This window comes from Eurosta solidaginis, chromosome 4 (assembly GCF_040869045.1).
Source record: "Eurosta solidaginis isolate ZX-2024a chromosome 4, ASM4086904v1, whole genome shotgun sequence".
In the NCBI taxonomy this organism is placed as follows: domain Eukaryota; kingdom Metazoa; phylum Arthropoda; class Insecta; order Diptera; family Tephritidae; genus Eurosta; species Eurosta solidaginis.
In genome coordinates this window covers 249,810,271-249,834,820 of record NC_090322.1, presented here as the reverse complement: position 1 = coordinate 249,834,820, position 24,550 = coordinate 249,810,271, and the positions used below count along the sequence as shown (strand labels likewise).

The 24,550-nt window shown below is 38.0% G+C and overlaps 1 protein-coding gene across 3 annotated transcripts in view; it reads right to left on the bottom strand.

The window, feature by feature from the left end:
• ec (echinus) overlaps positions 1–24,550 on the bottom strand; it is a 316,039-nt gene that overhangs the window by 194,470 nt on the left and 97,019 nt on the right. For all 3 annotated transcript variants that reach the window (XM_067785610.1, XM_067785609.1, XM_067785611.1), the window contains one exon: positions 8,554–8,848. In XM_067785610.1, coding sequence (XP_067641711.1) covers positions 8,554–8,784 — 231 coding nt within the window. In that variant the 5' untranslated portion in view covers positions 8,785–8,848. The remainder of the gene's footprint in view (positions 1–8,553; positions 8,849–24,550) is intronic.

The window sequence follows — 24,550 nt, the reverse complement described above, 5'->3', positions numbered from 1 at the left end:
TCTTAGAACTACATATTGCAGCAGCCATGATTATCAGCCAGCATGGTTAGAGATGGTAAAAATTCCTTTTGGGCGCAAGAAAACTCATTTAGACCAGCATAAAGTTAGCATGTCAAAGTAACATGAAATCCTGGAGAGTCATTCTCCCTGGAAGCTTTTAGTGAACGAACAAACAGTTGCTACGACAATGGTTAACAAGTTTGATTATAAATGAAAGTCAAACCATATTTATAGACCCCACATTGGAACTCAAGGGGCTGAAAGGAAATTCAAGGAGTTGGTAATCGCAAACAAAGCTTTATAGCTTCACTGCTTACGCAACTCAATTGTCAAGCTCACCTTTCCGATAAAAAAAACGAAGGGGCAGCATTTAAGCTAGTTGAATTTTAGTCACAGTGTTGGTGTTAAGTCACTCAAAAATTGCATTGAATCTTTCGAACTTTTTGTGAAGGCATCATATATTTTCTTGAATACAAAATTAAATATTGTTATATGCCGTAAAATATTCCGAAAACGGATGAAAATTTAGAGAAAATTTAGAAATTAATGGGCTACAAAACTGATTTTTTGGATATTCGATTAAAAGTCTGAAAAAAAATTAACAGCTTCGAAGGAAACGCATATAAACTACGATTGAGGTAGGTAACAAACCTCCTTTTTTTTAGGTAGTTAATTTTAAAAAGTTTTAAAAGCATCTGTACTGTTGTATACATAAGCACATATAAAAGTTGGGTTGGGTTAGAGTGGCCACTGGTACCAACACCAGTGCACTTAGGCCCATAAAGATCCTGTTGTGATACCACGTGGATCTCTCCTCTACACAAACCAACAGGTCGATTTAGCAAATCTCTGGAATTTCTCTGGTGCCAAACTAGCCAGATCACAAAGAAGCGAAGGTCACGCACTGGAAGTGCTTAACTGTTTCTAAATCCTTGTCGTCTCTACAGCTACTGCAGTAAACATTATAGGGAGCACCCAGCCGTTATATATGCCTCGTGATTGTTATGTAGCCGGTTATAAATCCGACCACCAGAAGTTTATCCCCCTTTCCAAGAAGTAGCGGACTTTTTGTACGTTTCGCGTCCCATTCAGACCACACGAGCTTAGTGTGATAGCAGGATTCCTCCATTTAGTAACCGCCTCCCTAAGGAAAATACCATTCATAATGAGCTTACAGGTAGCGAGTGGCAAGCACAATCCCTTTCAGGACGACGAAAATGGAACGGATGTGCCCCCTCTTGCAAGCTCATCAGCCATCTCATTGCTCGGTAACCATACCAGGCTAAGGGAAATTTGCTCAGCAATCTCATTAAGAGATTTGCGGCACTTTTCTTCTGTCCTGGACCTACGAGTGACCGATCCAAGCTTCTTTTGTGGCGCCTTTCTCAGGTTATCTACGGTTTCGTTAATTACAGCGACTTCCGCCTGGAAGACACTGAAATGATTCCACCCCAATTGAGGTGTAAAGATACCGCTTACCATCTTATTATTATCTAGTTTGGAGCCGTCAGTATGTATTTAAAATCTATCGTCTAGGTCCAGTGACTCCTTCAGCCAACAAAACCCATTCTAGGATGAAAATATCTTACTTCATATCGAAAAAGACAGTCCGAGTGTAATAGTCCGACGAAGCCGAATCCAAATTTTTAAGAATGGCTGCATGCTCATCCACATACATATATGTACATGAACCTGAGAAACAATCATATATTTTCATCTTCCAAAATTTCTTGTTATACTTTCTGTGTTGTCCTATTAAGGGCTAAAAGCATGTCTGTTTCCATTTTTTCCTACACAATTCATGCAACATGCAATCAAATGCACGTTAATATTTATTTATATATAGCCCTAGTATATTTATATAGATAGAGATATAGAGAGTGTATTACACATATCTGCAAACAAACTATTTTTAGTAAGCATACGTATATTATGCTATCAATTACATTTTCTTTGTTTTATACTTTATTATTAGTTTGTTCTGATTTTCTTGCGAAAAACTAAACAAGTGCAAAATTGCATTTCTCGTGTGAAAATTCGAAAAAGTTCACACGTTTGCTGTGAGTTTAGTTTTTACACATTTCACTCTGAGCGAATGTAAGAGGAAATGTAAGAGGAAAATGGGAAACTATCAGCTGAGTGTTGTCTATAGTTAGGGTAGAACAGCTGATTTTTGTATGAGGTGTAATTTTCTTAAGACTAAAATATCTCTCATGCATAGGCACGCAAACATCCAGAAGCAAGTTTGTGTCTTAAGTCTTTTGAAATATTGGCACTGTTGTGCTTCTTGTGCACCTTCAGTTGTACTACTAAATAAACAAATAAAATTTAAAACCTTTAGACAATCTTGCAACAGAACTCTACCAAAAAAGAAATAAAAAAGTTATTAAGCACAAAAGTGTTAATAACTAAATTATTTATTATAACATTTAAACAAACTTATCAAACAAGAATTAATCAATTAAAATGGACAAAAAGCAGTCTGACAAATCAATTAAGCGCTGAAATGTCCACACTTATGTCAGTAAGATGTTTTAACTACAAAAAGTGGCAATTATTTAAATATTTCTGACACTTAAATTGCTGCAGCCAAAGGCTTAACATTTATATGCAATTATTTTGCGTAAAAAAGAAGAGAATAAAATATTTGAAAGATATAAAGAAAGAAAGCTCGCAACAATAATACAGTCAAAAAATTATAGCTGATCCCAAAAAAGCCATAATTGTACAGCAACAACTTTGGTGAAAATTATTGGAAAAAAGCCATCAGACAGCCAAATAGCAATACTTTTTACGGTCTGCAGCTTGCAACGGGGCAACAGCTGCAATAATTTGCAAAAACAGACATTAGCCAGACGCGTGGCTGGGCAGATGAAACTTAAAATTGTAATTAATTGAGAAAGGGTAGTAAAAGTAATAATTTAGAGCAGAAAAGGTTACCAAATGAGAAAAGTAAATATCGAACTGTAAAATAATATAAGATGCATAAATTGTTGGAAATCATAAAAAATGGCATTTAAAAAAATGATTGACCCATCTTGAATATATATATGTACATAGAGCTTTATCGGGTTTCATTGAATATATTGACTATTATATTAATCTACAGTGCTTTTAAATTTTTTTTTATATAAAAGTGGGTGTGATATTTTGCCGATTTGATGGACCAAGCGGGAAAGGCGTGGATTCAAGCGCGGGGCTGTTAGTTGTCGAATATTATGTATAGGTCCTACAACCTTAGACCAACATAGTCATTAAAGAGAGAGGATTGATGGGTATTCTGACTGGACACTCTCTTCTGGCGTCACGTGCCTTTAAATTAGGCTTGGTCAATGATATCAGATGTAGGAAGTGCGGGTTGGAGGAGGAAACGATCGACCACGTTCTGTGCTCGTGCCCTGCGCTTGCCAGGCTAAGACTCCAGCTATTACGAATGATACAGCTGTCAGATCTAGAAGCAGCAAGTGGCTTAATTCCTAGGAAGCTTCTAGAATTTGCCAAGAGGACGGAGTTATTTTATAGCATAGGTACTGGTTTTTGATAGGGTTTTTCAGTTTGATCGTTAAAACAAACTTCTGGTAACATTACGGACTCTTTCAGTGTATGTCAGGTCCTCATGGATCCGCCAGTTCAAACTAACCTAACCTAACCTTCCTTCAGATAAGGGTAACAACTTTACCTAGTTTTTTCAATGTAATTAAAATAAAAATAAATGTAAGGCGCGATAACCCCCGAAGAAATCTAAGGCCGAGCTTTTCTTCCAATTTGCGTCGTGCTCCTCCTGATTTTCCCTCCAAATTGGCCGGACGGGACCTACATGTTTTATGCCGACTCCGAACGGCATCTGCAAGGCAGATGAGTTTTCACTGTGAGCTTCCCATGGCATAAATACACCCGGAGCGCTTGCCAAACACTGCCGAGGGGCGACCCCGCTTAGAAAAATTATCTTCTAATTGAAAAACCGTATTTCTAAAATTTTGATGTTGCTTTGCCCGGAGTGCGAACCCAGGGCATACGGTGTGGTAGGCAAAGCACGCTACCATCGCACCACGGTAGCCGCCAAAAATTTCAATGTCCTTAACTGTTTTTTATTGAAGGTCAATAAGTATTTGACAAATTGATTCTTTTAGAAGTTTGCGGTGCCATTGTAGCTGCATTATTTACTAAATAAGCGCGTTTGCGACGTTTTCCAGAAATTTTTATTTATATAAAGTGGGCGTGGTTATCGTTTATTTAGCTCATCCACTCAAGGAATCCACATACTAAATTTCAGAATGGTGTCAAATAATTTACTCAAGTTATCGCGTTCACAGACAGACGGACGAACGGAAATGGCGAACTGAGCTCCTTTCTACGCCTTGATCATTCTTATAAGTGGAAATCTATATATATGTTTAGTTTATGCCGTTTTCAAGCTTCCGTAGCTTCTCTTATAACAACAAAAATAATACACTATGTGGGCTTTGCTCAGCTGTGAATAAAATTTAAACAAATACTCGCGAAACTTCGTCCATTAGCTGCACTCCTAACCATAAACATTCCCGTAAGTGTGACCTCAGAAGGGGCTGGAACCGAAGTCGTAAACCTACATTAATGATAACTATAATTATAATGTTTACTACAGTCATAAACGTAGGCGCATGCGTGAACATAAACTGTAACAGTAAGCGTAATCTTAATTGTGCAAGTGTGCGAAGCTCTCATCGCAACTGTCACTCGAGTGCCAGTACCTCGCTGGAAGCGCATGCAGTAAGTAAAGATGTTCACAAATCAAAAATTTAATGTTGTCGGATTAAAGCTTTCTTTTTCGAGTACGCGATGTTTCAGATCGCTTTCAAATGTTTCCAAGTGCTTTTACTGTACACTCGAAGCTAATTTGTTATGATGAAACATAGGTTTGAACCGTTCAGTGGTATTTTTGATAACTGAGAATAAAACACGCTAGACCTTGCGTCCGCGAATTAACCGAGCTCTTGGAGCTTACAAATGACATATGACTTGACATTTTCCCCATAGGAACACATACAGTGCGCCGAGAGATCAGGCATATTACCCTATATCGACACTATAAGGGAGCTAACGAGATAATAATTTTCCTTGAGGTGTGCTACATTAGATAATATGACGCCGAGGTACTCCCATTTGGCCTTCGTTGTTGAATCTTCGGCAACAAACTCCATTACTTACTTACTAACTTAATTGGCACTTAACCATTTAAACTATTATGGCCCTTCAACAAGGCGCGCCAGTCGCTGAGTTAACTGAGGCCAATTGGTCACATCAAGGGAATTTAAATCGGTTTCCACCTGATCCTTCCAGGGGAGTGGGGCCGCCGCCGTCTTCCTCCGTAAATATTTTGAAGAACTTTTTTCTCGAATACACCCAGAGCCGCTTCATCTGATATTATATTGCATAAAGCAGGGCGGGTACGAAAAGTGACTTTTAGAGCATGATTTTTATTTGCCGAGAGGGCAAACGCTTCAACGCTTTCTTTTCCAGTTTGTAGTAAATAGAACTTATGTCGTGGGTGTTCTGGTCGATTATATCAAAGTCGTAAGCATACGCCAGTCATTCTAGGCCTTTATAGAATATTGTTCCAGAGCGGTTAAGCTCTGTATCTAGTTTAGGTTTCTCCAGCATCAAATCTCTATTACTAGATACGTAAATTATATATCTTACCCGGCCTATGAAAAGGTCACATATAACTCAAAAAAAAAAGAAAACTACTAAGAAACTGAAGAAATGCATTGTTTATCTTTAACAGCTGTTTCTCGCAATTTCTTTTTTGAGTCATAAGCTTCCTTTTCACATATATTATTTTATAGTATTAAATCTGTCGATCGTGTGTCATGCAGTGAGTAAGAAAATTTATCTCTTGCTTAGCTCTTTAGAGTTTAAATGATGTCGTTTTTTTTTTAGAGCAAACAAAATACCCTGCATAGATCACCTTTAATTTAAATAAAAACGTACACAGTGCGCGACCGCCTTTCTGAAAAGTGACATTAGTCCACTTTTGAGTTTTTTTTTTTTTGTATGGTGCTTCAAGTTGTTCTTACAGCTGTATATACTAAAATTACCACTAGATAAAAATTACAAAAAAGTGGTTTCATGCCCTTTTGAAAATGGTGTTTGTCCTGTTTTTGCTAAACTAAATGGCAATTCCACCTTTTCGTAATCTAAGCTACTTATGTATGTAGGAAGAAAATGGATGATTCCTTCAAAAATATTGAAATTGAAATAGGTTATAAACATATTGGAAATATGTTCACGCAAAGTAGGTGTAATATACATATGTATGTGTTGAAAATTCATAAGCATAAAGCGCTTAATATGTAAGCAGGTTCGTTGCTTAAGTCTTTCATTTTATCAAGTATGGGAAAGTTCAATAAACAAAATATATTCGAGTTCCATATTTCAACTTTATTTAATGATTGCAACATTTTCACATGCATACATATATTCTTACAACATTAAAGTATAGAATTATATTATACTTTGCACATATTTTTGCAATCACACCTATAATTAAATATTATACCTTTAAGCAAATATAATAAAAACGCCTAATTCACACGCTCTTGGGTGTTCTGCGCTATATTCATACCAATTAATTATTCGCATTCGAGTGTAATAAAAAAAGTTAACGCTTTCAATTCGTTGATAATATTCGTCTGAGTCGTGTTTTGATTAACATAAAAGATGCACCAAATTGCAGACGAAGTAAGAAAATTAGAACTTTGGATGAATTTACTCACCCACTTCCAATAAAACTACTTAAGTAGTAGATATGTTACACTTTTTATTGTTATTTGTCGCTGTGATGCCTTTTTTTATTATTTATTATTTTAATTTATATTTTGCTTTTCGTGTAATTTAAAATGAAAATTATTCGTACAACTAAATGATAAATTAATTTGCAAATTTAATTTGTAGTATAAAGCCGTGATGGGAAGTTAGAAATTTAAAAAAAATAAGGAAAGCATTCATGAGAAATTTTCAGTAAAAAAAAAAAAATAAAAAAATCAACTCTCATGCAACAACAACTAACTATACGCGCAATCATATGTTTTGATTCAACTTGATTTTTTTATATGTTTACTTAAGTCTGTGTGTATATGTGTTCGTAGTCAATTTCATAAATTTTGCTACTTAAGACCTTTTTCTGCAGCTGTAAGTGGTGCGCGTGTGCATATATGGATAAAATAGTGTTTGAGTGTGCGTATATGTGTGCCTTTTATTTCCTGAATATAAGGAAGACTATGCACTTCATTTTATTGTATACATTTTCTCACTTTTTTCCATGGCTATTAATAGTGACATGGCGCATGCGATTGCCTACGTTTTCCCAAGCTCTTTGTAATAGGCGCCCAAGAGTAGGCTAGCCTCGTTTTTTTTTTTTTGCTTTAATTTTAAGTTTTCTAAATGAAAGCATTGCAACTTATTTCAGTTGGTTGCTAAGTGGCAGCATTTTTTTTTTTCAGTGCATGTGAATTTTCTTTTAAATTTGCTGCTATTGTTTGAAAGGTTGCCAACATTTTTATTGCTGTTGCTGGTTAACGTTGAAATTGAGCTAAATATGGTTAGCTTGCCTTGGTTATTGTTTTCTTTGCACAAAAATTTAAATAAAAATATCTGTATTGACTGCAACAATTTCAGTTTATGATTTCAATGTGCGTGATGAGTCATTATATGTCATAGCGATGAGGTTCTTTTCATAGAGAACAAGGCGTGTGTACTAAGTACTTCTAAAGTTTGATGTTTTAATTAACTAGAGTTCCCCTAGGTATTGAAATCAAACGTCAACAGAGGTAACTGCAGCAGAAGGAAATAATTTCGGACATTTTAAGAAGAGCTTCGTTGGCTTTTTATCGGTAAAAACCGATACAAACAAGCTATTGTTTTACTATCGAAATATTATATAAAGGCAACTATTGTCATCGAGCTATTGTTATCACTGTGCCATCGATTTCTTATCGTTTTCTTATCAGCGTGTTACCGACGGGTTACAGATATGCTATCGATTTGTATTACACTTTGAACGGTATCTGTTTCAGAAACGAACCAACGAATGATACCAAATCGATAACCTAACACAAAATATAACAAATTGGTAGCGTTCCGATAAAGGACCGATAATTTTATAACAAATCGACAGCTTACCGCTAAAAAATCGATAGCTTTTGGTTGAAAAATCGATATAGTTTTCATAGCAAAACGAAAATTTTTTGAAAACTAATCGACAAATTTTCGAAAATACATCGATATATTTTCGATAACTTATCGATATTACTTGATAGCAAATTTATAATTTTTTGATAGCGAACCCCAAAGATTCGCTAATTTTTGATTACGATCGAATCGATAATTTTTCTAAAAGATCGTGAAGTACTACTACCAAAGTAGTATTGTCAGTAAAGAACATTTTGATATACTGGATATTTTAGTTATTCATTCGCCAGTTCAGCGATTCGAACAATAACAGAAAGTACAAGAATTCATAAAATTCGTTGCACTATTTTAGATAAATTGATAAACATATTTAAATTCACTCACCTGTACAGCACAATTCAGAAAACAATTATTTTGCCCCGGTCCATTTAATAGTCCCTTCGACGAGGGTTCTAAAGTTGGCGATGTGAGTAAATTCGGAGCACGTAAAAATTCCATAAGACGATTGTGTTCTTTAGCATTTTGAACACTACCGATTGTAAAGTGTTTTGGTGGTGTTGTTGCATATAAGCCGTTGCTTTGACGATACAGCGTAGAAGTCATTGGTGAGGCCATTGTAAAAGTTAAGTTTTTCTTGTTAATTTTTATAAATAGTTGTCGAAATTACTCGTGTCATGTTCTGAAATTAGAAATAATCAAACATTAATTTCGATGAACATTAGGATAGGATAGGTTAGGTGGTAGCTGCCCTGATAAGGATAGCTCACTTGGACAACACGAAGGTCCGTTGTGATACCACATACACCAAAAATAACGGTGACCTAGATCCAGCTACTTAGAGAATCGTTGGGTAGCAACGATAAAGCTCCGAATGATACCGATCTCAACTTTGGATATATCCTCGGGAGATCCAAGTGAGTCGCGACCGAAGTACTTTCGCCTAATTCTGGCAAAAGCTGGACAATCAAGCATAAAGTGATTTGGTGATTCCACCTCATCATCCTCCATACAGCTGCAGCAGGATGGAGTTTCCAGTATATTGAGACGTACCGCATGGATACCCATGGGACAGTGCCCTGTCAAAACCCCAATGACCATTGATAGGTGAGCCTTAGTGAACCCAATTATTTCAGCAGACCTCCTGCCATCCACTTTCGGCCAGAAAGATCTTGCTACCCTGCAAGACGTGGTATCCGCCCAACGTTTGCTGAGCTGATTCGAGGCCCAGCTATGGAGGAGCAATCCACAGGTGGCCAGCGGGATCCCGAAGTCCCTACAGCCATCTTCATCCGGTTCAGTTGTACCGATGCGGGCTAAGAGATCCGCTTGACAGTTACCCGGGATATCACTATGGCCCGGGACCCAGATAATCTTAATTGTAAAATAATTTGATGCAATCGCAAGCGAGGTCAGGCACTCCCAGACCACCCTCGATCGCACTGTAGTTGAGCTCAAGGCCTTGATAGCCGATTGGCTATCAGAGTAGATGTTAAATTCCCTAACCGTGGTAGCACTGGATAGCATTCCATCCACCGCATCCTTAATCGCAGCAATTTCCGCTTGGAATACACTGCAGTGATCAGCCAACTTAAACTTGCGGCTTAAATTTAGCTCTTGACAAAAGACCCCCCCACCAACCTTTCCATCCAGCTTTGACCCATCCGTGAACAAGTTAACCGGTCCCATGCCCCAGATAATTCCTCTTCCCCAATCCTCTCTCTCTGGAATAACTGGGGTGAAGGTTGTATAGGGAGCTGTTATCGGCATACAGTAGTCCGTTCTGTCCGGGATGAAGTCGAAACTGGTAAGAAGGCTAGAGTGTCCGCGGTCAGAAAGTCTATATCCCATATCACGAAGCCTGACCAACGACCTTGCCGCGGCCGCCTTTCCCGCAATATCTACTGGGTATATGTTCAGCATGACGTTCAGTGCCAAGGTAGGCGTTGTTCTGAGAGCGCCACTGATACCGATCAGCGCCGTCCGTTGCACTGACACTAACATTTTGGAGGTGCTCGCCGTGTCCAGTGCTTTCCACCAGACCAGCACCCCATATAGCAGAATCGGTTTGACCACCATCTCATAAAGCCAGTGTACTATTCTTGGCGAGAGTCCCCATCTCTTTCCGATAGCTCCTCTGCAGCAGTACAAGGCAATGGCGGCCTTCCTGGCCCGATCTTCCGCATTGGGTCTCCAGGACAGTTTCTTGTCCAAAACAATCCCCAAATATTTAACCCTATCAGAAAGTACCAACGGTACCCCTGCAATCGAGGGAGTTCTGAAATCGGGCACCTTATATCTTCTTGTGAAAAGGACCAATTCCGTTTTTCCCGGGTTGACCGCCAATCCACATGATTCAGCCCACCTAGCCACAGTATCCAGGTAGCCCTGAAGAACATCGCGCAGGGCGCCCAGAAATTTGCCTCTGACTAGGATAGCGAGGTCATCTGCATAGGCAACCACCCGACAACCATTGGCTTCCAGCTCCACAAGAAGCTCGTTGACTACCACAACCCAGAGGAGAGGAGATAGGACACCCCCCTGTGGCGTGCCCCTGCACACCTTCCTCTTAATTATGGCCCCTCCCCACTCCGCTGCGACAATTCTGCCGCATAGAAGTTTGCTAATAAATTCAACCAGAGCCGCCTCGACTCCTAAAGCCACCAGAGCTCTTTCGATTGACCCCGGTAAGACATTGTTAAAAGCTCCCTCGATGTCTAGAAAGGCACCCAGAGCATACTCTTTGTGTTCTAGGGACCCCTCTATTTGCTTTACAATCGAATGGAGAGCCGTTTCCGTCGATCTGCCCTTGCAGTACGCATGTTGTGAAGCCGACAGTAACCCCCGAGGTATCCTTTCCCGTAGGTACAGGTCAATCAACCGCTCAAACGTCTTAAGAAGAAACGACGAGAGACTGATTGGCCTGAAATCCTTAGGTGATACATGAGAGCTTCTGCCGGCCTTCGGAATGAAAATAACCCTAACCGTGTGCCAAGACTTCGGGATATAGTTAAGCCTGAGGCAGTTAGTATATATGATGGCCAACCAGCGGCAGGAAATCCCCAAAGACCTTTGAAGCTGCGCAGGAATGATTCCATCCGGGCCCGGAGACTTATAGGGCTTGAACGACCCTATAGCCCAGGTTATCTGACTTTCCCGTATTGGAATGGCAGGCACTTCTGCATGGCCAACGACCGCCGACCATGCAGGCGAAGATCCCTGCGCAACTGGGACATCGGGAAAATGATTGTCCAGTAAAAGCCTTAGGGACTCCTCGCTACTCATCGACCAGTCCCCACCATCATCTCTCAGATACCCCAGAGGAGCGGGGTTCCTAGAGAGTATTTTTCTAAATCTCGCGGATTCATTGCAGCCTTCTACGTTTTCGCAGAAGCTTTGCCATGCATCTCGCTTGGCTATCCTTATTTCATATTTATAAATCCCCAGACTCACCTTATAGAGCTCCCAGTCCGAGGGTAATTTACTCCTCCTGGCTCTGTTGAAGAGCCGCCGACTGGACGCTCTTAGGTCGTCAAAAGAATCCGACCACCAGGGCGGCTTGCCCTTCCCCCTGTAAGTTTTCAATGGGCAGGACAGCTGAAAGGCGCTATTGCTTGCCGAGGTGAAGTTTTCCACCAGAACGTCTATCTCAGATTCGGACAGGCCCGAACTAATGATAGGCACCGCAGGCAGTAGCTCTCCCAGCTTCCTACAATACAAGTCCCAGTTAGTACTTTTAGGGTTCCTAAAAGATATTTTACCGGGACGTCCTTCGTTCACTGAGAACTGAATATATCGGTGATCAGAGAAGGAGTGCTCGTTGAGAACCCTCCATCCAGATATCCGACCTTCCAGTTCTCTACTAACCAGGGTGAGGTCCAGGACCTCCTCCCTTAACGCAGTAATAAAAGTCGGGTCATTCCCCCTATTACATATACAAAGTCCCTCATCTACAATAAAAGTAAATAAAGACTCACCTCTAGTGTTGGTATCCGAGCTTCCCCAAATGCTATGATGGGCATTTGCATCAGCACCGATGATCACGCCAACACCTCTCCGCCTTGCTTCAGCGGTGATTTCACCCAGTATCGCAGGTGGTGGTCCCACTACGTCCCCGTGGGGCATGTACGCTGAGACCACCCACATTTCATTACTTCCTCGCTCGAGGCAGACCGTGGTTACGTCAGCATTGCTGAAATTAGAGAGAATAAAAGCTTTAATCTCTTTTTTAACAAGCACACAGGATCTAGGCCTACTTGCCTCCGCATGCACCAAGGTGTTGAATTTTCCAGTCCTTAATCCAGAAATCTTACTGCCGTTACTACTCAGCCACGGCTCCTGGACAAGGACTATATCCACTCCGCCTTTTTCAAGGCAGAGCAACAAATTTGCGGAAGCCGCCTTAGAGTGCTGAAGATTGATTTGACGGATTTCCATCAAAAGCGCTCTTCTTCCGCACCCCATCCTTGGCGGATTCGTATTAGTATTGTCCATTCTAAAAAAGTCCCCCCTCAAGGCCGCTATCCGGAGCCGATTGTGTAGTCGCCCTTTAACGATCTCGTGGTTATCTATGCTACGCAGGGAGGCCACGCGAGGGTTGACGCATTACCTTATGAGTAATGCGTTCAGAGCCAGACCGGACGCGAAGCGGGAAAATCTTCAACCGCACCTACACCACCAACTTAACGGCGACGGAGCCGGAACGTACCTTGAGGCCCGCCACGGTTTTAACGGGACGTGGGCAGGTGCAGCATTAGCCTCGATGAACATTAACTTGTCTTAAAACGTAATTATTAACGTTTTGTATATCAGAAACACGTTTTAACAGTAATTTTTTTATTTAACTCGAAAAAGTTGTGGTCAAAAAATTTAACTAAGTAAAAATAAATTGTTATTCTGCGATGTCCAACTCGTCCTTTTTTGGAATTTTTTGCAAACTATTTCATTACTAATAATTCGATCCGGATTCTTATTTTTTTCAACCGAAAATTAAAGTTAAATCCTGAGTTAAATTTTTTTTGCTCCGGAGTTAAATCTGACCCATAAAAAACGAACGGTACCGATTTTGCTCAATGGTTCAATATTGCTGAAAATTATCTCGAAAAAATCTTGAAATTATCTTTAAAATAGCGTTAGAAGTATCCAGCAGAAGTCCCGAAACGATACTTAAATAATCATGAATTGAACCCAAAGCCCATTCCAGATTAATTTTAAATGGACTGGAAGTTATTCAAACAATCCATAAAATTATCTCGAAATATCCTCAATTGATTCAAAAATGATCTGGGGCTAACTCTAATCATCCTGAAAACTATTCGAAATCAACAAGGAATTATCCTGAAACAGTCCGGTGAACAATTCCGGAAAATTCCGATATAGTTACGCAACAGTCTCCTAATCATATTTAGGCAGTCCCGAAATAATCATAAAGTGATCGCAAAATTCTTCCAAGACCAGTCCCGAAGTAGTCCTGAAATGACCTTGGAATAACCCGAAAAACTATCCGAAGTTCAGAATAGTACTGAAACGATTCCAATAACAGTTACAAAATAATCCCGAAATAATTCCGTAACAGTTCGGAAATCATATATAGGAAGTGCCGAAATAGTAGCAAAGTGATCTAGACAAGTTTCCAAAAACGGTAGTTAACTAGTCTTCAAATGAGCCTGAAATAACGCGAAACTACTTCGAAAACAATTCCAAAATCATCCCGAAAATCATTCCAAAATTGTTCCGAAACAGAACCGAAGTCGTATTTAAGCAATCCCAAAATAGCCACGAATAGACCTCGAAAGGGTTCCGAGCATTATCCCGAACCAGTCCCAAAACGATTTGAAGTAGCCTGAAATTATCTCAAAGTTATTCTAATTCATCCCGAAAACTATTCACTGTCTCCAAGAAATAGTCCTGAAGCGATCCCGAAAACAATTCTAGAACTATACAGATATTCTTCTAGAACAGACCCCAAATCATATAAAACCAATTCCGAAATAGTCACAAAGTGATCCCGAAATGGTTCCTAAAAAACCCAGAAAGATTCGTGAGATGGATTTTTTGTATATAATATGAAGGTATGGCATATTGCGAAAATGTAGTAAAAATTCATAAAATTTTTGTTTACATAGTTATAAATTTAAAACGGATGGATCGATTTCGATATTTATTCTTTGCAGTAGAACATTGAAGTATTTACATTCATTCTGCATAAAATCACGAATAATTGGATGAAGACAGAGACGTAGCTTGAAGGAGTGGAGATACAATTTGAACGTGTAGGTCATTTAAAGGCTACCTATAATACATTCGCGAAACATTTTAATATTTGTTTATTAACGAGACTCTTGTGCATTTTCCCAATTGATTTTAAAATTGTTTATATTCTCCGAATTCTTTAATGAAATATTCCCAAAAAAATCTTACTTTGAGAAAAACTATACAAGTTGTGGTTTAAGTTTAATTTTAACCTAATTTCTCATTTTTTCCTTCCATATACTTTCCATTTCATTCCAAATTACGGTACCGAAACATTTTAAAATCATTAAAGCCATTCACCATTAACTTTATTAAACCGTAAGCTTCAATTACACCGCTATCATAAGCTGAAGTGATATCCTTCTCTTTAAAACAAAAAAGGCAGTCAAATCTAACTTCAATAATATGTTTACTGCAATAAAGCGCCCGCCGTAAAAGCTTTCAAATTTTAGTCCAGTTTTTGCTAGCTGCAAACTTTAAAATGCCATTCACCATAGCCATAAATTACAGCAAAGTTGTTTGATATACATTTTGCACAGTTTAACGGTTTTTAATTACACTCAAATCATATATACATACATATCACTTATTCGTTTAACATTTTCATCATCACATCACATCAAGCAACTGATGTCTGAAGTGTCAACACTTTTTAATCATCACAATAACTACAGGTGTTGTTGTAGCTCTGAATGCAACAATTGCAAGCAGTACGTACAGAGGTTTGCAGATACCGAAATGGAAGCCCAAGTTTGACGCTCACCTCAGCACCATTCACTGCGAATTGTTGCTGTTGTTTGCTAAGAAAAATTTTATGAATGAATGTTAGGCGGTAAGTGAATACAAGCACCCATATACATTTTACAAACTTGTATGCAATAATAGAAAAAAAAAGAAATAAAAACAACAAGTGCAAAGAATGGCGAACGTTATAAATGTGTACACTTTATAAAACAATCGCATATTAAATCCGAAATTTACTTGCAATGTTTTGAATGTAAAATTGAAATAGATAACAAAAAGATTTACATACGTAAGTATTTATATGAAAACTTTATACCATAGCGATCTATTGGTAAAAGGTTGATTAAAGGAGATTATTTTCTTAAATACTAAAGAAAAAGATCTTTGCCGCGATAATAAATAGACACAACAAAGCAATCCAACCGACTGATCGAATGTTTGCCAGCGCTAATTTTACTGAAGAATGTGGGTAGGAAAAACATTTAGTCTTGCAACCGAACTCCTACAAATTTGATGGACTAACACAAAAACAAGCAAACATATCAGTTCGCATATTTAAAAGTACTCCAAACACGTCTTAGCTTTTAGCACAGGTCTCTGCAACACTATCTGCCACGTTAATATACATGGGTCGTCTGAACTGAGGCGTTGTGTTTCAATATAATATTTTCGCTGCCCGGAATGCGTGTGAGGCCTTATCGGATACAATATGTACTTGTAACAGGGTAGCTGTCTTCTTCAGAATCACGGGCCAGCGACAATAACCTCAAGTCTCGTTGGCCAAATTGGATCTTCATATAATTATAAGTGGCCATCATTCATCACTAATTGCTGAAAGTGACGTCAGCTATAAATATTTCGCTTTAACTGACGCTAATTGAGAGCACCAAAGAAGATGAAATCTTTCTCCATCTTCTGGACAACTTTTCCCTCGAACACTCTAAGAGCCTTTCATCTTCTTTCGATACCGTCCATGCTTCAGAGTCATTCATCAGCACAGGTATGTTGAGGGACTTTTATAGGACGTCATTTTTGTTGATCTAAACAGGCCTTGACTTGCCAGTCCTAAGTAGGACTTTCTGGCAAGAGATATTCCCCGATTGATTTATTTGCTATTAAACGCTGATTTCCAGATACACGAAGTTCTTCATAGTCTCAAATTTATATCGGCCAACATCTCTGCCGAAAGCAAGTACTTTTTGTAGTGTTCAACTTTCTACAATATACTGGCCTTTACGGTGGGATTCGTTCGCTAAATAGAAACTTAAAACTTTATTTATAGGCTGTGCTTTCCCAAACTCCGCCACTCCCCCAACATTGTTTAGGTCCCAATTCGATGCGTTAACAAAATATTTTTAGTCTTGCTCAAATAGACTTACATTTGCAAAAGTTTTTAAAGTTTCCAAGAGAAAATGAAGTTAGCATAATCCGTAGATTGTCCGGAGATGATCTTGAAAATATTCGCGGCACTATCGGAAATAATACAGAAATCAACCTGAAAATAATACTGAAATATAACACATACAATCCCCAAACGATCCCGAAAGCAATGCCTGCCGAAATTGATCTGAAGCGATTCCGTAAATATGCCAAAATATTCCTCAAACAATCTAACACTAATTTTCAAAATAATCTCGAAATATTTCCGAAAATATCTTGAAAATCGTGCCTTAAAAAACTTGAGAAAGTCTTGAAATGATCCCAATCGGGTTCGAAGTGATACAGAAATAATCCGGAATAATGCATCAGTAGTTCCGAAACCATCTATCGCAAATTATTTCAAAATTGTTTCGAAGTAGTTTTAAAATCATTTTCAAACAATCCTGAAATGGGCCCAAAATATTGAAAACGTAGTCCCAAAACTATCCCGATCACAATCCTTAAAAATCACAAAAGGTCACAGAACAATCCTGAGTTAGTTCCGAAAATATTAGAAAAAATGATCTCTAAAAACAATAAATCAACAAATTGTCCGGAAGTAGCCACGAAATGAGCGCCAACATAATCCAGAAGCGGCGCCGAAGTAGTTCTGAAAACAGTGGCAAAATGATCCGTAAATCATACCCGAAATGATCTGAAAAGAGTCCAGAAGCGGTTCCAAAGTTATATCGAAATAAGTCCAGGTGTGGCACTGTCCGCTTTTCAAAAATTGCTTAGAGCTTCATTTATGTGTGCCATAAAGTTATTGCAATACAAAAAAATAAAAAGTAACTGTTCCCCTGGGCTTAGGACGCTGTAGCAAAATTTTTACACGAACACTAAGAAGTAAAAAATGACAAGTGTTTAAAATTTTGGCACTTAAAGCTTAAGATTGAAATCCTCTCAAATATTTTTTGATCGCTCATTATTATGATTCTGAGAAAAGTTCGATATACGTGAAAAATATAAGGCTTAGTATAGAAGAGGAGAGTTATAAAATACTCATATTGGTACAAAATATTTGTGATAAGAGTTATGAACTTTAAGTATTCCAAAAGTGTATACTTGAAGATTTACGAACCTCTACGCGTTGGCAACGGCGAGTACCGTAGAAGGTTTATGCCCAGTTTTTCAGTCCCAATTTAAACTGCAGTTAAAGTTGAATAGGGCTAAACCTTGTCTGTAGTTTAAACTTGCTCTGAAAAACCGAGCATTAAAGATGAGCTGTCCGAGCTTTATGCACACATTAACATTGTCCAGCGAATTAAAATGCAGTGGCTACGCTGACTAGGTCGTGTTATGTGAATGAATAATGACGCTCCGGCTAAGAAAATATTTTTTATCAGAGCCCGCCTATGGCAGCAGTGGAAGAGAGTGGCCGCCTCTCCGCTGGAAGGACCAGGTGGAAAACGACTTAAATTCTCTTGGCGTAACCAATTGGTGCCAGTTAATCCTCAGTAGAAGCGACTGGCGCGCCTGGGTAGACGGAGATAACCGTTTAAACAGATAAAGAAATTAGGATCATCGAAAAAGATTCTGAGAAGGAAAATACATTAATTTTGGTCTCCCAGCTGAGCTTATATTAATCGTCAAAGCTCCCAATAATGACTTCCCTTTGACTTAAAATCTTTGCTGAGATATTTTCTATATTTTTGAGCCTAAGGCAGAAACTTAAAAAATCGAGCTTTTTCGTTTATTAATAATTGCTAAGATTATTGGAATCACATCAATGGAAAGCTTCCTTTTGGCTTATAATCTAATACTTTTGCTTCTTTTTCCCTTATGTAAATAAATACCTTGACAACTGGTAATATTACTTTCCCCACAAATCATAAATATGCTCAAATAAAAAGTGTAAAAAAAAACGAACTTATTTTATGAACGCCATTTGTCAACACCTTAAACTGTAACTCAAATTAAAATGATGGTGGCATTCTAATAGTCATTCCCACAATTATCATTAAAAGCACAGCTACTTTTTCAAACGTTCAGGGGCGCTGTGGTGAGCCATTTAACTTGAGAAAAATTCAACAGCCCTATGAAAATGTTAATTAAGTAAAAGCGCAACTATTTTTCACAAATAAATAAGAAAAAAGCAGTTCAACATGAATACGTCATTGTTTGTGTGACAATGTGCGACTGAAATGATATGAAAAATGCTGCACTGGTTTTTGTTAAAAAAATTATTTGCCGTTCAATTAAAAGCAGCAACATAAAGAATATAAATGTAAGGCGCGATAACCTCTGACGAGATTTTGGACCGAGGTTCTCTTCCAATTTCAGTCATGCTCCTCTTGATTTTTCCTACAAATTGGCGGGACGGGACCTACCTGTTTTATGCCGACTACAAACGGCATCTGCAAGGCATATGAGTTTTCACTGAGAGCTTTTCATGGCAGAGATACACTTGGAGTGCTTGCCAAACACTGCCGAGGCGTGGCCCCGCTTAGACAAATTTTCTTCTAATTGAAAAAACTTGTTTCTAAAATTTTGATGTTGCTTTGCGCGGGGTGTGAACCCGCCTTTTGGTGTGGATGGCGGAGCACGCTACAATCACACCACGGCGGCCGTCAGCAGCATCATAAGTTTTACTTTTCTGTCTGCGAGTTGTTATTGTGCTTTTCGTTTAAGGATCTTTATACATTTATTTAAACAACATAAAAGATAAGTTTCTGACAGGCAGTCCTATCATTGTGATATCGTTAAGCCGAAAGCAAGGGCGGTCCCAGAGAGTTTCTTTGGCCACAGATTCAATTTCGAACTTGAAAAGCCCACAGCTATCTATTGGAGACTATCTTTAAAAAGGGAAACATTTATTTTGTTCTTAGGGCTCTGTCACTTCTAAAAGTTGGTTTGGCTCAACAAAATTAATACTGCCGTATCATGACGCAATAAAACCAGACAGCTGAAGTCAATATTACAAACTGGAGTCGCATTTGACAAAACTCGTCCTAATAAATTTAAGCGTTGATTCTTGACTTATCTGCAACATTGGTTTTTTCAGTATCACAAAAACAAATAAGGAAAGCTAAGTTCGGGTGTAACCGAATATAACATACTCAGCTGAGAGCTTTGGAGACAAAATAAGGGAAAATCACCATTTAGGAAAATGAACCTAGGATAACCCTGGAAAGTTTTTTGTATGACATTGGTACCAAATGAAAGGTGGTAATGAGTATTTTAAAAGGGAGTTGGCCTTAGCTCTGTAGGTGAACGCTTTTTTGAGATATCGCCATTAAGGTGGACCAGGGGTGACTCTAGAATGTGTTTGTACGATATGGGTATCAAATTAAAAGTATTAATGAGGGTTTTAAAAGGGAGTGGCCCTCGGTTGTATATGTGAAGGCGTTTTCGAGATATCGACCAAAATGTGGACCAGGGTGACCCAGAACATCATCTACCGGGTGCCGTTAATTTATTTATATATGTATTACCACGAACAGTATTCCTGCCATGATTCCAAGGGCTTTTGATTTCGCCCTGCACAAAGGTGTCACACCCATTTTACAAAGTTTTTTCTAAAGTTATATTTTGCGTCAAAAACCAATCCAATCACCATGTTTCATCCCTTTTTTCGTATTGGGTATAGAATTATTAAATTTTCTTATATTTAAGAATTCATGAGCTTAACACCGGCTTATAATAATTGAATTTCAATTATTATGTTTTTCTAAGAGAAACTGAAAAGAAAGAAACATTTACTGGCATATTGCGATGGACCATTTCGATATCGAAATTTTCGATATCGAAAAAGTGGGGTGGTCATAGCCGGATTCTGCCCAATTTTAATACCAAGATAAGCTGAGTTGAGATAAGTACGTGAACTATGTTTAGTAAAGATACATAGATTTTTGCTCAAGTTATCGTGTTAACGGCTGAGCGGAAGGACAGACGGTCGACTCTGTATAAAAACTGGGCGTGGCTTCAACCGATTGCGCCCATTTTCACAGAAAACAGTTATCGTCAGAAAACTGTGCCCTTACCAAATTTCACAAGGATTGGTAAATTTTTGTTCGGCTTACGGCATTAAAAGCATTCTAGACAAATTAATTGAAATTTTCTTTTATTTTTGTATTTTCTTGCACCATATCATTACTGGCGTTGAATGTTTACATAATTAACTTATACATTCTAAGGATATTCAATTTGCTAATTCTTATTTAGAGTAACGTTCCTGCCAAATTTCATCATGATATCTTCAACGACTGCCAAATTACAGCTTACAAAACTTTTAAATTACCTTCTTTTAAAAGTCGGCGTTGCCACGCCCATTTTCCAAAATTTTGCTAATTTTCTATTCTGCGTCATAAGGTCAACCCACCTACCAAGCTTCAACGCTTTATCCGTCTTTGGTAATGAATTATCGCACTTTTTCGGTTTTTCGAAAATTTCGATATCGAAAAAGTGGGCGTTGTTATAGTCCGATTTCCTTCATTTTAAATAGCGGTCTGAGATGAGTGCCAAGGAACTTACATACCAAATTTCATCAAGATACCTCAAAATTTACTCAAGTTATCGTGTTTGCGGGCGGACAGACGGACGGGCGGACGGACGAACATGGCTAAATGAATTTCTTTCTTCGCCCAGTTCATTTTGATATATAGAAATCTATATCCATCTCCATTAGTTTATGTTGCAGGGTACCGTTATGCGAACAAAATTAATATACTCTGTGAGCTCTGCTCAGCTGAGTATAAAAATACTACATTAATGGTGTTCTGAAATATGAATGTATTTCCTTCGTTGTGAGGGATCATTTTTCTTTCCTGAGAGGAAATGGAAAAGTTTAACTGATGGCGAAACAAAAAATTTCGCTTATCAGAATTTTATTTTAAACAGCTCTGACTATCCCTGGAAACGTTAAGACCAGCATGAAATACTCTCAACCGTATGATCAAACCCGAAAGACATTGTTTTAACTTTCTCCATAAATCCACCTGCCTTTCCTCTCTCTAACCCTATTTTATTCCTTCTTCTCTCTGCATTTTCTACTTTACCTTTTCCGGCTCATTAAATTTCCCTGTCTCTTTTATTCTTCCGTAAATCTTCCCGGTTTTCCTCTTGCTCCTATCCAAGTCTATCTCTCCTTATCTTATCCTTATTCTTAATCCTTATGTTAACCTCTTTTTACTACTTTGTCTCAAACCACCATCCTTATTCTTACTTTTACTTTCACTCTCCTTCTTTCTCTTGTTATCTTTACCTTTCCGACTTCCCTCCTGCTTCCTCTACATTATCTTTCCTTTTCTTTCATGTCCTTGTTTACAATGTGGAGATATATCGAGTTTGGCTTTCGGCACTAAGGTAGTTAAAAAGAAGCAAAGTAGTACCAAACATTTTCACTCCTTAGCTACGAGGGCCGTAAAATCTTTTTTGATGTATTAATGACTTCTCCTGTCTGGTTTTATTGCGTCATGTACCGTATAACTTTATGAATATTGAAGTTTGGATGATAAACTGTTTGAATGCCCTAACATTAGCTGTTTTCACACAATCACTCAGCACATAGATAACCAATCAACTGGAAGGATCCATTGGGAAAATTTTTTTGGATACAAGAATTAAAAAAATACTAAACCCAAAAAATTACACTGAAACCAAGGACTTTAAACCGGAACAAATTACAAAGATAAAAACTGGAAGTAAAACTGAAACTGAGACCGGAACCAAATCCGAATTCGCACAAAAACAGGGGTCTAAACTGGAACCGCAGACGGAACCACAACCTCTAGCCCAAAATCTGAATCAAAATCCCCCTGAATCGAAACTTGAACAGATACCCATACCAAAACGGAACCGGACCGAAACCGAGCCCAAAACAGAAACCGAAACCGGAACCGAAACCAAAACCAGACCGAATACGGAACCCACTCTGGGTCCAAATACAATAACGATATCAGAAACAAACCCGAACCTCATAAAAGAAGCCGGTAACGCAGCCGTAAACGAAATCGGACTTGAATAAATAACCGTTATTCAAACCGAAACCAGATGGAAGCCAGAATCGAAACCGGACCGCAGCAGGAAAAAAATTAAACTTAAGCAAGACCGGAACCAAATTCGGATCAGAAACTGGAACCGAAACCTGAAATACAACCGGCGATCAAACTGAAACCGGAACCAGACCTTAAACTGAAAACGAAAAACACAAAGAAACCGCAAACAAAACCAGACTTAAACTGGAATCGAATCATAATTCAAAATTTGGAACTAAAACTATGAAAAAGCACGAAATCAGATTGAAACCGTAGCTAAAACCGAAACCGAAACATTACCGAACAAAGGCTGAAACCGAAAACGATTCCGCAATTGATCCCTGGGCCGAAAGCAAAAGAGAATAATCTATATTGGAACTACTTTCCGTCATCCCTTGTCAAATTTGATGTCTCGAAACCAAATTTGGCAAGGGATGACGAAAAATCGTTCCAATATACACCATTTATTCACCAACAAATCTGGAACCCAAACCCAGAAGAAAACCGATATCAAAACGAAGCCGGAATTAAATCAAAACCTAAATAAGACCGAACAAACTGACACTGTAACCGAATCCCCAACCATACCCTGCATCGAAAGTAGAATATTATTCATAACTGAAATTCTTAGCAGATCCTGGGTTCATACCCAGTGCAAAGCTACATCAAAAATTTAGAAACAAGTTTTTTCATTTACAAAAAAGATTTTCTAAGCGGGTTTGCCCCTCGGCCGTGATTTGGCAAGCAGTCCGAGTGAATTTCTGTATTGAAAAGCTTCTCAATGAAAATTCATCTGCTTTGCAGATGCCGTTCGGAATCGGCGTTAAACATGCAGGTCCCATCACGTCAATTTGTAGAAAAATTTAGACGAGGACGACGCAAATTGTAAGAGAATCTCGGCCTAAAATCTCTTCGGTGGTTATGGCGCCTTGCATTTATTTATTTTTATAGAAGAACTTCCTCTGCTTAAATTTAAGCTCCTGCATATAATTAAGGAACTTTTTCACGAGCTAAAATATTAAATGCACAGCTTTATATGTGTTTTTAATGTAAATTTTGTCTTATTCTATTTTACGTAAACCAAACTGTAATAATCGAGCACAAAAAAGTATGCATCCATTAAAATCGATTAAAATTACTATAGACCAGCAAAACGTGACATAATTTAAGTAAAAACACCAAAAAAAGCAATTAAGAGAAAACTTAAAGATAAACAAATACACGAAGTTAAACGAGCAAATGAACAAACACGGGTTATGGACCACACTTCTACAACAACAACAACCACACGGACCCTATCATTTGGGTAAATATCAAAAAATGCATTTAAGCTGGCATACATTTCTTGTTTTTGTAAGATAGTTTTTGATTATGTTTGTAATTGAAAATACTAATTTAGAGGATATCTCGCTAATGGTAAACATGACAATCTGACATGACTTTGAAGTTATCTCGCTTTTAAAAGTTTAAAAATTAATAAATAAACATTTTTTTTTGTAAAAGTTTGTTAGTTGCAACGAAAAGACAGATGGCAAGCTAAAAGAACTCATGAGTCTATAAAAGGTGCTTTGAATGAAAATCCAAAAATGTATAATAAAAAGCTGCCTCGTGTTGAGTTTATCAGAAAATTTTAACTTGAAATTTATTGAATATCCAACAATCCAATAATATGAAATGATTCAGTTATTAATATTATAGTTTTATGTATGTCGCCTATATGATTAAAATCCCTCACAAATTTAATAATAACAAGAAAGGGTGTCTAGGTTCGAGTGTAACTGAACGTTATATACTCAGCGTGAGTTTTAATTGTATAGCTCATTTAAGATAAATAAATTTTTCGAATTTTGTTACGAGGGATTTATTTTTTATTTTTGGAAGCTCTAGAAATGTTGTACAATTCATGATCGGAATAGGGGCGGCAACACTCATTAAAAAAAAAATGTCTCCCAATTTCCTCTTACAATAAAGCTTCGTAAGTGAAATATCATTAA